The sequence below is a fragment of the Salmo salar genome, chromosome ssa20, assembly GCF_905237065.1.
Source record: "Salmo salar chromosome ssa20, Ssal_v3.1, whole genome shotgun sequence".
Taxonomy (NCBI): domain Eukaryota; kingdom Metazoa; phylum Chordata; class Actinopteri; order Salmoniformes; family Salmonidae; genus Salmo; species Salmo salar.
Window position 1 is genome coordinate 30,708,049 of NC_059461.1, and position 13,063 is coordinate 30,721,111.

At 41.7% G+C, this 13,063-nt stretch overlaps 1 protein-coding gene across 5 annotated transcripts in view; it reads right to left on the minus strand.

The window, feature by feature from the left end:
* Nucleotides 1–13,063, minus strand: part of LOC106580410 (ceramide transfer protein) — a 37,259-nt gene that overhangs the window by 21,282 nt on the left and 2,914 nt on the right. For all 5 annotated transcript variants that reach the window (XR_006760905.1, XM_045703204.1, XM_045703203.1 and 2 more), the window contains 2 exons: nucleotides 3,975–4,091; nucleotides 1,313–1,420 (listed from right to left, as the gene is read on the minus strand). Coding sequence is in view for 4 of the 5 variants with exons in the window: in XM_045703204.1 (XP_045559160.1) it covers nucleotides 1,313–1,420; nucleotides 3,975–4,091 (225 nt within the window). In the remaining variant the exon portion in view is untranslated. The remainder of the gene's footprint in view (nucleotides 1–1,312; nucleotides 1,421–3,974; nucleotides 4,092–13,063) is intronic.

Sequence of the window (13,063 nt, forward strand, 5' to 3'; positions counted from 1 at the left end):
GGCCCAATCCAAAAATCTCTCATTTGCCAATGAAAATAACAGCTAACGACCGTGCGAAACAATTTCCAAATGTTTTTGGAAACTAGAGAAAGTCGACAGTCACTTGGAATCAGCAAAGCATAAGAGAATATCAGAACAGTTCCCACAGCAGCGGCAGATCATGACTGAATTATAAAATGTATCGCAGAATTTCAGAATAGCTGCAGCAAAATCAACCATTTTTGGCTGTAGAAATCACTTTTTTCCCGCAAAATCCTTGAGGGACTGATTAGGGGAAAAAAACAATTTAATAAATTTTACAATAAGGCTGTAATGTAACAAAATGTGGAAAATGTCAAGGGATCTGAATACTTTCCAAATGCACTGTACATGTGCCTATACTGTCAATCCACTTTTCTGGACACTGGATTAAGTTGGTGTATTTTGGGGTGCTTTCATTTGAAAAGGACACTCCAGGACTATTCAGATTGTTGATAAGCACTCTTCTCATCTTTCTATCCTTTAAAACATTACTGCCATGTATGAGAAATGCATTTCAGCTCATATTTTCCAAGATAATATTAGCTAGACGGAACATATCATTTTCAAGACATTAATAATTGCATCTTTAAAGTCTGAAGAATACATCTCAGAACAACCACACAAAATGTGCTGAATGCACAAGCTAAGATATGATACATCAATATCCATCACATCCACAACCGGTGGATGTGATGCCACTCTGGATAAGAGCGTCTGCTAAATGACTCAAATAGATGCTACGGATATCATAACACTGAAAAAGGATGCGGGCAATGAAGAGATAGAAAGTATTTATAGACCATATAAAACCTTGATAAAAGTTAGCTTTACAGGCTGTGACCGATGTAATGTGCATGTTTTAGAAAAACTTTTACTAAAAAAACATTATGGATGTGACAGCCTGTCCCAGCCAACACCCCTATCTTTACAAGACTGTGGAACACGCAAACAAAACTCACAACACTTCAATTTGGTCTATACTGCTTCATTAACATCACATCTTCATAACCAACACTGGGGAACAGCTGTGAGTGGAGAAACAAGCACTGAGCTCTTTCAACAAGCCATGAAATATGATTGACTGAAAAGCCTTCGAGACTTGGCCTGCTACTCTGAAATGGACATAATTCATTCAATTTCCTACAAATAAAGCCTGAACTCCAACATGTAGACCTTAAGGATAATTATAAATGTGGTTAAATTTGGAAATTACTAACTATTTAGGCATGCGCAGGTTGACATTCCCATGGAATTTCCCTGGACATTTGTTGTGAGTGTTGTGGTGGTTTACCTTGAAGGAGGAAGTGGAAGTGGCAGAGAAGCCGCTGGCAGCAGAGGTGAGAGACAGCATGGAGCCATGACGCCTCAGACTGGACTCTGAACCATACCCCGACTCCGCCTGGAGGGGTGGGGGGAGAATACGTTAGACCAGTGTTCTCAGCTCCGGTCTTCACGCACCCCCAACAGTACATATTTTTGTTGTGGCCCCGGAAAAGCACACCTGATTCTACTTTTTAACTAATCATCAAGCCCTTGACAGGTTGAATTAGATGTGTTCGTTCCTGGGCTACAACAGAAAGTGTGTGCTGTTGGGGTGTACTCGACGACTGAAGTTGGGGAACACGGTGTTCGACCAGTCTCCAGAGTAAGAAATACATTATTCCCCCGGCCAGTGAAATACAGAATCAAACCCTGAGAAACAGGTCTACTACAGGAAAGCACAAGGATTGCCTTTAGTCCATTGGGATCTATTGAAGGGGGAACAGGAACACTGACTACGCCAGCTTGTGACCCAATAGGTTTGGAGGCTTGGTACGGTGCATTGTAAGCTAGGGTATGGAGATTTGTCCTATCATGATTATATACACGATGGTATCGACCCCTATTGGCCAACCACTTTTTCACAAAATGTACAATAAAACCTCAGCTACAACCACCGTTGGGCTATAATCACAATCAAAGTTAATGTTGTTGAAAGCCTGGACAGAGACTATGTAGAGGAAAATATTTTCTAATATTCCTGTCTGGTGGAGGCAGCTTCAGTATGTAACAGGCTTGTGTGTGTGTGTGTGTGTGTGTATGTGTGGTGCCCACAGGATGCAAGGGAGAGGGACCAGAGACGTGCCTCTCGTGCTTCAGCCAGTGTAATCTGATCTTGCGATAGCTCTCACTTCAAATGCTACACATGTTGCTTCTTGTGGACTGTAGTGTCGCTCTGTCAGCTCTGATTGGCAGACAAAAACAACAAGCTCCACGTGAATGCTATACACAGACAGAGAGAGAGTATATTTCCTGACAGGACATTGAGCTGCTTTGGTGGAATTGTCCGCTGTGTCTAGCCTACATTCTTCCATTGCTTTCTTATTTATTGAAATGGCCTACAGCAAATACAAATAGGCAAAGGTGTCAGATTGTCATAAACAGTAACTAGTAATGCTGCACAGTGCCATAAATACACTGAGTATACAAAACATTTAGAACATTTCCATGACAAACTAGCCAGGTGAAAGCTATGATCCTTTTTTCAGGTCACTTAAAATCAGTGTAGATGGGTGCCATTCAGAGGGTGAATGACCAAGACAAAATATTTAAATGCCTTTGAACAGGGTACGGTAGCAGGTGCCAGGCGCACCAGTTTGTGTCAAGAACTGCAACGCTGCTGTGGTTTTTCACGCTCAACAGTTTCCCGTGTGTATCAAGAATGGTCCACCAACTAAAGGACATCCAGCCAACTTTACACAACTGTGGGAAGCATCTGTGTCAACATGGGCCAGCATCCCTGTGGAACGCTTCACACCTTGTACAGTCAATGCCAGACAAATTGAGGCTGTTCTGAGGGCAAAAAGGCTGGTGCAACTCAGGTGTTCCTAATGTTTGGTATACTCAGTGTATAACTCACCTTTCTGGTACAAATAGTTATTTATTGCTAAGACGTACTCACTTTTGACGACAAGCTCAAGTACTTATTAGTACCCTACCTCTTCTAAGAGTATCTTAAAATGAGACATCAGTCGTATCCCCCCCAAAAAACGTGCACTCGTCTTTTCCTACTAGCACCGACTTTGCTGATAACCTCTGAGGGGAAAATGACTTAGTTCAACTATGATGTGGTTGTTTCAGCTAGCTATCTTTAGATGAATGGAAGTTGCTCAGGATAAGAGTGTCTGCTAAATGACTCAAATTTAGTACAAATATGATGGAGTTCCTATTCAAGAAAAGTGGGTGAATAGGGCATGAAGTATGCTAAGTTTAAATATCTAAATATAGTAATAATCAGTTTAGGGACTCACAGCCATTACATTTCACCTGCCTTATAACTATAAAATAAATATTTAGTGACAGTGAAAATTGGCACTGTTTTATAGAACTGACGACAATGAATGTACTGCCTCTGAGCAACACACACACACACCATTCAACAACCTGCTGGCCACTGGGCTTCCTCTCACTACCATATTTGGTAGTGAGTGGAAGGAAACGCCAAGCGGATGCTTCACATTTATACATCTGGTGATATAACTCCTCATTGTTCTATCTGTGGTATCATCCTGGCCCTAACACACACACCAAGTTTTTCCTGTTCGTCCCACTTTCAACCAACCAGTCGACCAGTTCCACTCAGGAGCAGTCATGTTGCAACATGTCAATTCCTGGGAATGGTAGCATACTGTAAATATGGGATCTGAAATCACCATGCTTCCGGTTGCCACCATCTCTCACTTGTTTGTATTTCTTGGCCAGGGACTAGAACCTTTCTGGCTACTGGCTGCCTCTCTAACCTCTAGTCTAGGCTACCTCTACCTCTCGTTCTATTCCAAACCAACCACTAGGCTGGTGCACTTATGTGTAGATCTTAAAGTATTGGAGAATAAATGTAAATTGCACATGCCAAGGGGAATATCTCTGGTATGTCACTTCTGTGTACAAGAGAGAAAGAGATCCTTCAGTCTTACCTTGTGTAGTTGGATGGAATCGATCCATTGGTGCCGGTGCTCTGGGTCCTCTGCCCGTAGGTACCACACACTGTCGTTCACACTAATGTCAAAACGACACTCATCAAATTCGTGGGGCTGCAGGGAGAGAGAGAGTGAGTGGAGACACGAGTGACTAGGCCTATACAGGAGACGTCAATCTCTACAGCAGAAAGTACTTTGGGAAAAGCAGTGCGTCTACCGCTTTAAAAACAAACATGAGTGGTCAATAGATCCCTCTTTCAGAATCAACTCAACGAGGCCCAAACACCCAACACTAGGCTATATCATTATGAAGGGCTTATTCGCATCAACATGTTGGTTGTAGGAGGAATGTGGTTCTGACTAGAGGTGCAAAGAGTATATTACTTGAAACTTTTTAAGTTTACCAGGAAACTACCAGAAATGTATCATATGACATCTAGTGGCCTTTTGGGAAATTCAGATTATCATCATCGCAGGTGTATCTCTGGCCCTCTAAAACATTATCTTAATATCAACCAACTTAGTGAATACTGTAAGAATATTTCGAAGATAAATACACAACGCAGAGGACGAGAGGTTAATAGAGTACTAACAATCAATCAATGGCAATAGTAGTTTTTCTGTAATAGGGGATTAATGAGCAATGGGTATGGGAGGGATTTGTCTATACAGTGAGCCTGAAATAGGATACTTGTTATTTGGCCCAGTTTTATTGCAAGGAATTCTAATTGGCTAGGGCTGGGTTATAAAATGACATGCTGTCCCTTTGTTCTGTGGAGAACTGGGAGAGAACCACAGAAAAGCATCACTGAGGACAGGGGAGAATGACCATCTACCTCTCAGCATAACAACTATGATTTATCCTCTTTGAATAAACCCATTTTCCTCCCCCTGATTTGCACTGGGGTCTGTGTTAAAGAATAACATCAACTACTAACAATACCATTGGTGTTTAACATGAGTTTCAGCGTGAAATAGCCTTTACTTTTTTTACACATATTTATTTTACTATGTTAATATGTAAATCATTGGTTCCAAACTGGTGGCAGTTGTGAAGAAATAATCAATAGTTGGAAGAGATAAATGTGGGTATTTTCTTTTGGTCCATATGGTCTATCCACTAGAAACTCATGGACATACATTTCTAGATTTGTTGTTGTTGTTATTAAAGTATAAATGATCAAAGTTAATGAAAGGGAAAACCTAGTCAGCTGCGCAACTGAATGCATTCAACTGAAATGTGTCTTCCGCATTTAACCCAACCCCTCTGAATCAGAGAGGTGCAGGGGCTGCCTTAAATTGACGTCCACGTCAACGGTGCCTGGGGAACAGTTGTTGGGGGTTAACTGCCTTCAAGGGCAGAAAGACAGGGTTGTCCACCTTGGCAGCTCGGGGATTTGAACCAGTGACCTTTCAGGTTATTGGCTCCACCAATAACCTGGGTTTGGAATCTGTTCCTTAAAGACAGCAAGGCCTTTTTCTCCACATTCTAACTTCGAGCGCCTCTTCCAGTAGAAATGGCCCGTTGATGCCAGCTGATGTTGCCCCAGTTGACTACATTTTATAGGGCCCTATACAATGTTTTATTTTCTCAAAATTCAGTTTCTCCATTTAGTATTCCCAGGTTTCAGCTTTTTCCCCCACTCTCAAAAATCACACATTTTTAATAGAAAAACAACAATTTGAGACCACTTTTGAGATCTGGGGAAAACCTAAGAAATGTTCATTTTTGGGTGTAGATAACCTTTCATTCAAGTATGCACCAGCTAGACACTTGCTTGGCTAGCAGTGTTTCTGTAGCACACGTGATTGCTGAGTTTGCTAAACAAATCACTACTGGATTGATGCAAATAATCATGATCTCATTCTGCAGGTAGGCATAGACTACTTTGTAGTTAACATTTAATTGAGAAGGTTTTTATGAAACCCTTTCCATCTACCAGAAGGCAGTTGTCATTAGCATCCTCGCTAACGGCTACACAAAGTGGTAGACAAACGTGCACAGACATGGGGATTCACACGCAGTTGCCTCTTCAGAAAGTTTAAGGAAAATACAAATCACTTAGGCTACGCATTTTGTTCATGACATCATAACCTTTGGCAAATTAATTGATTTCCTACTAAGTTCAAGACATGATTAAATATTGTTAAATTATGTTTTAATGTGTGGATTCCGTCCACATTCCCTGCATCGCAAATTTTATAGGGCCTTATCTATTAATAAAGCTCCTCATTTTATTTCCTGTAACCTTTGACAAGAAACTGCACAGCCCCCACACTATCTGGAACATACATGTAATGCCTGCAAAATTTCACACAACATTTTATTGAGCTTGTTAAATTATAAAGCTAAAACAATCCCCATGTGTTCCATGTCATAAGTTAGTTTCAACTTCTGATGTAGTGATGAGGGAGGGCTGCTGGTTTCTCTTTAACCTCCTCCTGTACCAACCAGTACTGGGTAGAAGTTGTCATTGAACAGAGATCTGTAACCAGATTACCCCTCCCCGAAACACTATCCATTGTAGAGAAAAATAAATCTGACCTTAGATCAGTTTCTAAGGGTAACTTCACCCTACTCCTATCAAGCATGTCCTTAAGAACCTCTCTGCTGTCTGTGTGACTCAGAAGAACCATTAAGTCCACTGGCACAAGGCTGTATCAGACACGGACCATAAAGCCTGGCTTTATTGTCGCTCCTTCTCCAGGAGCACAGTGTGCTGCAATCTATCCCTATCCATGTGTGTGGAGAGATCTGATTGAGAACACTGTAGCTGCCAATGCTGCAGTTGCTTCGCTTGTATTCTTGGGATGCTGCAGTTGCTTCACTTGTATCCTTGGTTGTTAAAAACGAAATAAAAATGTATTGTTGACATTATCTATAGTAGTTAGTAGGGATGCACAATATATTGGTAAGCATATCGGAATCGGACGATATTAGCTAAAAATGCCAACATTGGTATCGGCCCGATGTCTAGTTTAACGCCGATGTTAAAAACCGATGTCAAAGCTACCATGCATACCTATATAAACGTAGGTACATGACGTAATGACGCCACGTAAAATCCTAACCTACCCCACACAATGTCTGCTGTGTGGATCGAGCAGCCAACAAGTCGAGCAGTCATTTGAAAGAGTAATAACATTTCAGCGAGACAACTCAAAGGCGAAATCCATTAAAGCCAAGATAATGGAATTCATTGCCCTTGACAATCAACCGTTCTCTGTTGTGGGTGATGTTGGCTTTCGCCGACTGGTCGAGCACCAGTACACACTACCAAGTGCGCTATTTTTCAGATGTTGCCCTACCGGAGTTACACAGTAATAGTGTCACTGCTATTAGCTTCACGACATGCATACTATGGAACGCCGGTTGGGTCTTTGCGTGTCAAAAAAGATACAATAGCACTGTCAAAGCTGTACAAAAAAGTCTGCATACAAGCAAACACCGGCGACGTACGATGAGTATACAATACTGCGTTGGTAATAAAGCATTTGTTCGACCGCAACTTCTGGGGTAGCTAGCTTTAGCTTGGTACCTAGCTAGCACCAATACAACCAGCCTGAAAACAATGACCAGTAGAAACTGCAGTCATTTTCATTATTCTTAGCAATGATTTAGGAATCCTTGTGAGTAAGTATTAGCTAGGTTGCCACTTGTTGTTCGCCTATTGAAATTTAACTTCAGTTCATGAAAATAAATAGCTAACCAGCTACTTAACCCTGTTGCCCAAAGCTAATGTTATAAGCAGCCAGCTAGCTTCATCTGGCTAGTGAGGTTCGACCGGACCGGGGTTGTGAAGCTAGCCACAATAAGGATTAGGCACTAGTGGAATTTACGGTTTGCCTTCAAAATAAAAGTGTGTCATTCACTGATGCAAATGAACAAATAGTTGAATTATGCAATACTTTTATTTTAAAGGCTAAACGCAAAGTCCACTATTGTGGCTAATCCTTATTGTGGCTAGCTTCACAGATGGGTCTGATCATAAATTAGGGTTATTTTAGATGACACCTAGCTATATAGTTAGCTAGCTAATTATAGCTACTGAAACAGATTATGTCGCGTTATTTGACACTTCAAGTATCTTTTTTGACACGCAAAAACCCAAACGGCGTTCCATAGAAATCCTGGTTGAGAATGAAATGACTGAATAACAAAACAGCACAGCAAGTAAGTGAAAGAAATAGGTTTTGATTATGTTTTACTGGTAATGGGGACGTGCGTAAATGCCAACAAAATAACTTTTCGATAAGTGTGGTGTGTGTGTAACCTTTATTTATCTAGTCAAGTCAATTAAGAACAAATTCTTAATTACAATGACGGCCCGGACGATGCTGGGCCAATTGTGCGCCGCCCTATGAGACTCCCAATCACGGCCAGATGTGATACAGCCTGGATTCGAACCAGGGACTGTAGTGACACCTCTTGCACCGAGATGCAGTGCCTTAGACCGCTGCATCCATGTGTGTGTGTTAACTATTTAACTGTACTAGAATGATTAAAAGGCAGCTAAAATGTTAAATATCGGTTATCAGTATTTTTTTTGGCAAGGAAGATATCGGTATCGGCCAAAAATGTCATATCGGTGCATCACTAGTAGTTAGTAGCATCATTATCAACTCTAATGTGAAGATATTTTACCTTGTACGCGAATATGAACGTAACAGAGAATACAAAACCTAATACATCTCTGACAAACACACACATATTGCATGAAAAGAGCAGTGTATGATTTCCATCCCTCTTGGAAGAAGCACAGAATACTGAAGAAATGCAGCAGATACTTCTGAGAGCAATGGGTAAACAGTAGCCTGCGGTGTTGTGACACAGCATGAGGTTGAGCCATAGCCTGAGGCGGAACTGACTTGCATTTTCTGCATAAGTACTGTATCTACAGTGGGCGTGAGGTGAGCGTACTGTACCGAGTCTATGGTGTACATCCTAACAGTGAAGCTGGCCTCTATTTAGCAAGATATTAACCGATGGCCAGTGTTGGAGAGTAGTGAACTACATGTAGTTCAACTAATAATTTAACTACATTTTGCAGTAGCTTGGTGCTAGTTGAACTAAGTTCAGATCTTGGTAGTGTTTTTTGTAGTTAATTACTATTTACCATGTAGCTAACTACTGGACCTACATTACTTTTTTGGCAAAAATAAAATCTGAGTAAAGTAGGAAAGAATTTCATTTTTTGGCATCAGACCTTCCTAATTCTCACTTGAAACATTGTTTTAATTTAGCCTATTAAACACAAACTTTCTGTTAACACTTAACTCCAGAGTGATCTGTTCTTGCAATTTGAGGACTATGATATTTCAGATTTAGATCTAGCAATTTCGTGATAAATAATCATGATGTAGTGAACTACTTTCCCAAAGTTACTTTATGTAAACTAAACTCAGCAAAGAAATAAACATCCTCTCACTGTCAACTGCGTTTATTTTCATCAAACTTAACATATGTAAATATTTGTATGAACAGAACAAGATTCAACAACAGACATAAACTGAACAAGTTCCACAGACATGTGACTAACAGAAATGGAATAATGTGTCCCTGAACAAAGGGGGGGGGCAAAATCAAAAGTAACAGTTAGTATCTGGTCTGGCCACCAGCTGCATTAAGTATGGCAGTGCATCCCCTCCTCATGGACTACACCAGATTTGCCAGTTCTTGCTGTGAGATGTTACCCCACTCTTCCACCAAGGCACCTGCAAGTTCCTGGACATTTATGGGGGGGGGGAATGGCTCTAGCCCTCACCCTGCGATCCAACAGGTCCCAGACGTGCTCAATGGGATTGAGATCCGGGCTCTTCCCTGGCCATGGCAGAACACGGATATTCCTGTCCTGCAGGAAATCACACACAGAACGAGCAGTATGGCTGGTGGCATTGTCATGCTGGAGGGTCATGTCAGGATGAGCCTGCAGGAAGGGTAGCACATGAGGGAGAAGGATGTCTTCCCTGTAACGCACAGCGTTGAGATTGCCTGCAATAACAACAAGCTCAGTCCGATGATGCTGTGACACACCACCCCAGACCATGACAGACCCTCCACCTCCAAATCGATCCCGCTCCAGAGTACAGGCCTCGGTGTAACGCTCATTCCTTCAACAATAAACACAATAATCACCACTGGTGAGACAAAACCATGACTCGTCAGTGAAGAGCACTTTTTGCCAGTCCTGTCTGGTCCAGCGACGGTGGGTTTGTTCCCATAGGCGATGCCAGTGATGTCTGGTGAGGACCTGCCTTACAACAGGCCTACAAGCCCTCAGTCCAGCCTCTCTCAGCCTATTGCAGACAGTCTGAACACTGATGGAGGGATTGTGCGTTCCTGGTGTAACTCAGGCAGTTGTTGTCATCCTGCATCTGTCCCGCAGGTGTGATGTTCAGATGTACCAATCCTGTGCAGGTGTTGTTACACGTGGTCTGCCACTGCGAGGATGATCAGCTGTCCACCCTGTCTCCCAGTAGTGCTGTCTTAGGCGTCTCACAGTACAGATATTGCTATTTATTGCCCTGGCCACATCTGCAGTCCTCATGCCTCCTTGCAGCATGCCTAAGGCACGTTCACGCAGATGAGCAGGGACCCTGGGCATCTTTCTTTTGGTGTTTTTCAGAGTCAGTAGAAAGGCCTCTTTAGTGTCCCGAGTTTTCATAACTGTGACCTTAATTGCCTAACATCTGTAAGCTGTTAGTGTCTTAATGACCGTTCCACAGGTGCATGTTCATTAATTGTTTATGGTTCATTGAACAAGCATGGGAAACAGCGTTTAAACCCTTTACAATGAAGATCTGTGAAGTTATTTGGATTTTTACGAATTATCTTTGAAAGACAGGGTCCTGAAAAAGGGACGTTTCTTTTTTTGCTGAGTTTATATTACTCGTAAGGGTAGCTTTAGTGTAGCTTAACTTCTTCCAGTGTTAAGTGACTGGTAGCTTGGTAAACTATTTTCAGAGTAGCTTTCCAAACACTGCCAATGGCTAGTTTCTGCATTCCTAAGACCTCACACAACGCAGATAGAAGAGTCTGTCGACAGACAGCTCAGGGATATTTGGAAAGATGGCAGAAAGGTTGGGTTGTGTCTGAGTCTTGTTTTTGCCTTCATTATAAACAGACTGAGTCCCACTGACTGTGTAGGTGTGGTGCTAGTAGTTAAAACCTTGTAGTCCGTTGCATTTACATAGAAAAAAGGAACTAATGCTCTCTTAGAAGCACAATGACACCTTTCACCTAAATGCCCAATAGAGTAAAAAAAAAAAAAATCCTGTGTTATACAGTACCAGTTAAACATTTGGACACACCTATAAGGGTTTTTCTTTTATTTTTACTATTTTCTACATTGCAGAATAATAGTGAAGACATCAAAACTATGAAATATGGAATCAGGTAGTAACCAAAAAAGTGTTAGATCAAAATATATTTTAGATTCTTCAAAGTAGTCACCCTCTGCCTTGATGACAGCTTTGCACACTCTTGGCATTCACTCAACCAGCTTCATGAGGAATGCTTTTCCAAAAGTCTTGAAGGAGTTCCCACATATGCTGAGCACTTCTTGGCTGCTTTTCCTTCACTCTGCGGTCCAACTCATCCCAAACCATCTCAATTAGGTTGAGGTCAGGTGATTGTAGAGGGCTAGGTCATAATGTAGCACCATCACTCTCCTTCTTGGTCATTGTCCTGTTGAAAAACAAATGACAGTCACACTAAGTGCAAACCAGATGGGATGGCGTAGCGCTGCAGAATACTGTGGTAGCCATGCTGGTTAAGTGTGCCTTGAATTCTAAATAAATCCCAGACAGCGTCACCAGCAAAGCATCCCCACACCATAACACCTCCATTCTTCACAGTGGGAACCTCACATGCAGAGATCCTCAGTTCACCTTCTCTGCGTTTCACAAAGACACAGCAGTTGGAACCAAAAATTTGGACTCATCAGACCAAAGGACAGATTTCCACCGGTCTAATGTCCATTGCTTGTGTTTCTTGGCCCAAGCAAGTCTCTTCTTATTGGTGTCCTTTAGTAGTGGTTTCTTTGCAGCAATTTGACCATGAAGGCCTGATTCACACAGTCTCCTCTGAACAGTTAATGTTGAGATGTGTCTGTTACTTGAACTCTGAAGCATTTATTTGGGCTGCAATCTGAGGCTGACAACTTCATATAATCCTCTGCAGCAGAGGTAACTCTGGGTCTTCCTTTCCTTTGGCACTCCTCATGAGAGCTAGTTTCACCATTGTGCTTGATGGTTTTTGCGACTGCACTTGAAGAAACTTTCAAAATTCTTGACATTTTCCGGATTGACTGACCTTCATGTCGTTTCTCTTTGCTTATTTGAGCTGTTCTTGCCATAATATGGACTTGGTCTTTTACCAAATAGGGCTATCTTCTGTATACCACCCCTACCTTGTCACAACACAACTGATTGGCTCAAACGCAGTAAGAAAATAAATTCCACAAATTAACAAGGCACACATGTTAATTGAAATGCATTCCTGGTGACTACCTCATGAAGCTGGTTGAGAGAACGCCAAGAGTGTGCAAAGCTGTCATCAAGGCAAAGGTGGCAATTTGAAGAATATAAAATATATTTAGATTTGTTTAACACTTTTCTGGTTAGTACATGACTCCATGTGTTATTTCATAGTTGATGTCTTCCTTATTATTCTACAATGTAGTAAAATAGTAAAAATAAAGAAAAACCCTTGAATGAGTAGGTGCGTCTAAACTTTTGACAGGTACTGTATATATCCATACTATGAGGTTGGAATAATACTGTGTAAATGATGATAATGTCCTTTAGGTAGCCTGGTGGGTAGGAGCGTTGGGCCAGTAACCGAAAGGTTGCTGGATCTAATCCCCAAGCTGACAAGGTAGAAATCTGTCATTCTGCCCCTGTGCAAGGCAGTTAACCCACTGTTACCTGGGAGCCAATGACGTGGATGTTGATTAAGGCAGCCACCCGCACCGCTCTGATTCAGAGACATTTCAGTTGAATGCATTCAGTTGTACAACTGACTAGTTATTCCCCTTCCCTTAGTGTAAGAGGTGTTAGAAAAGACTGCCTGAAATTTCAGCCTG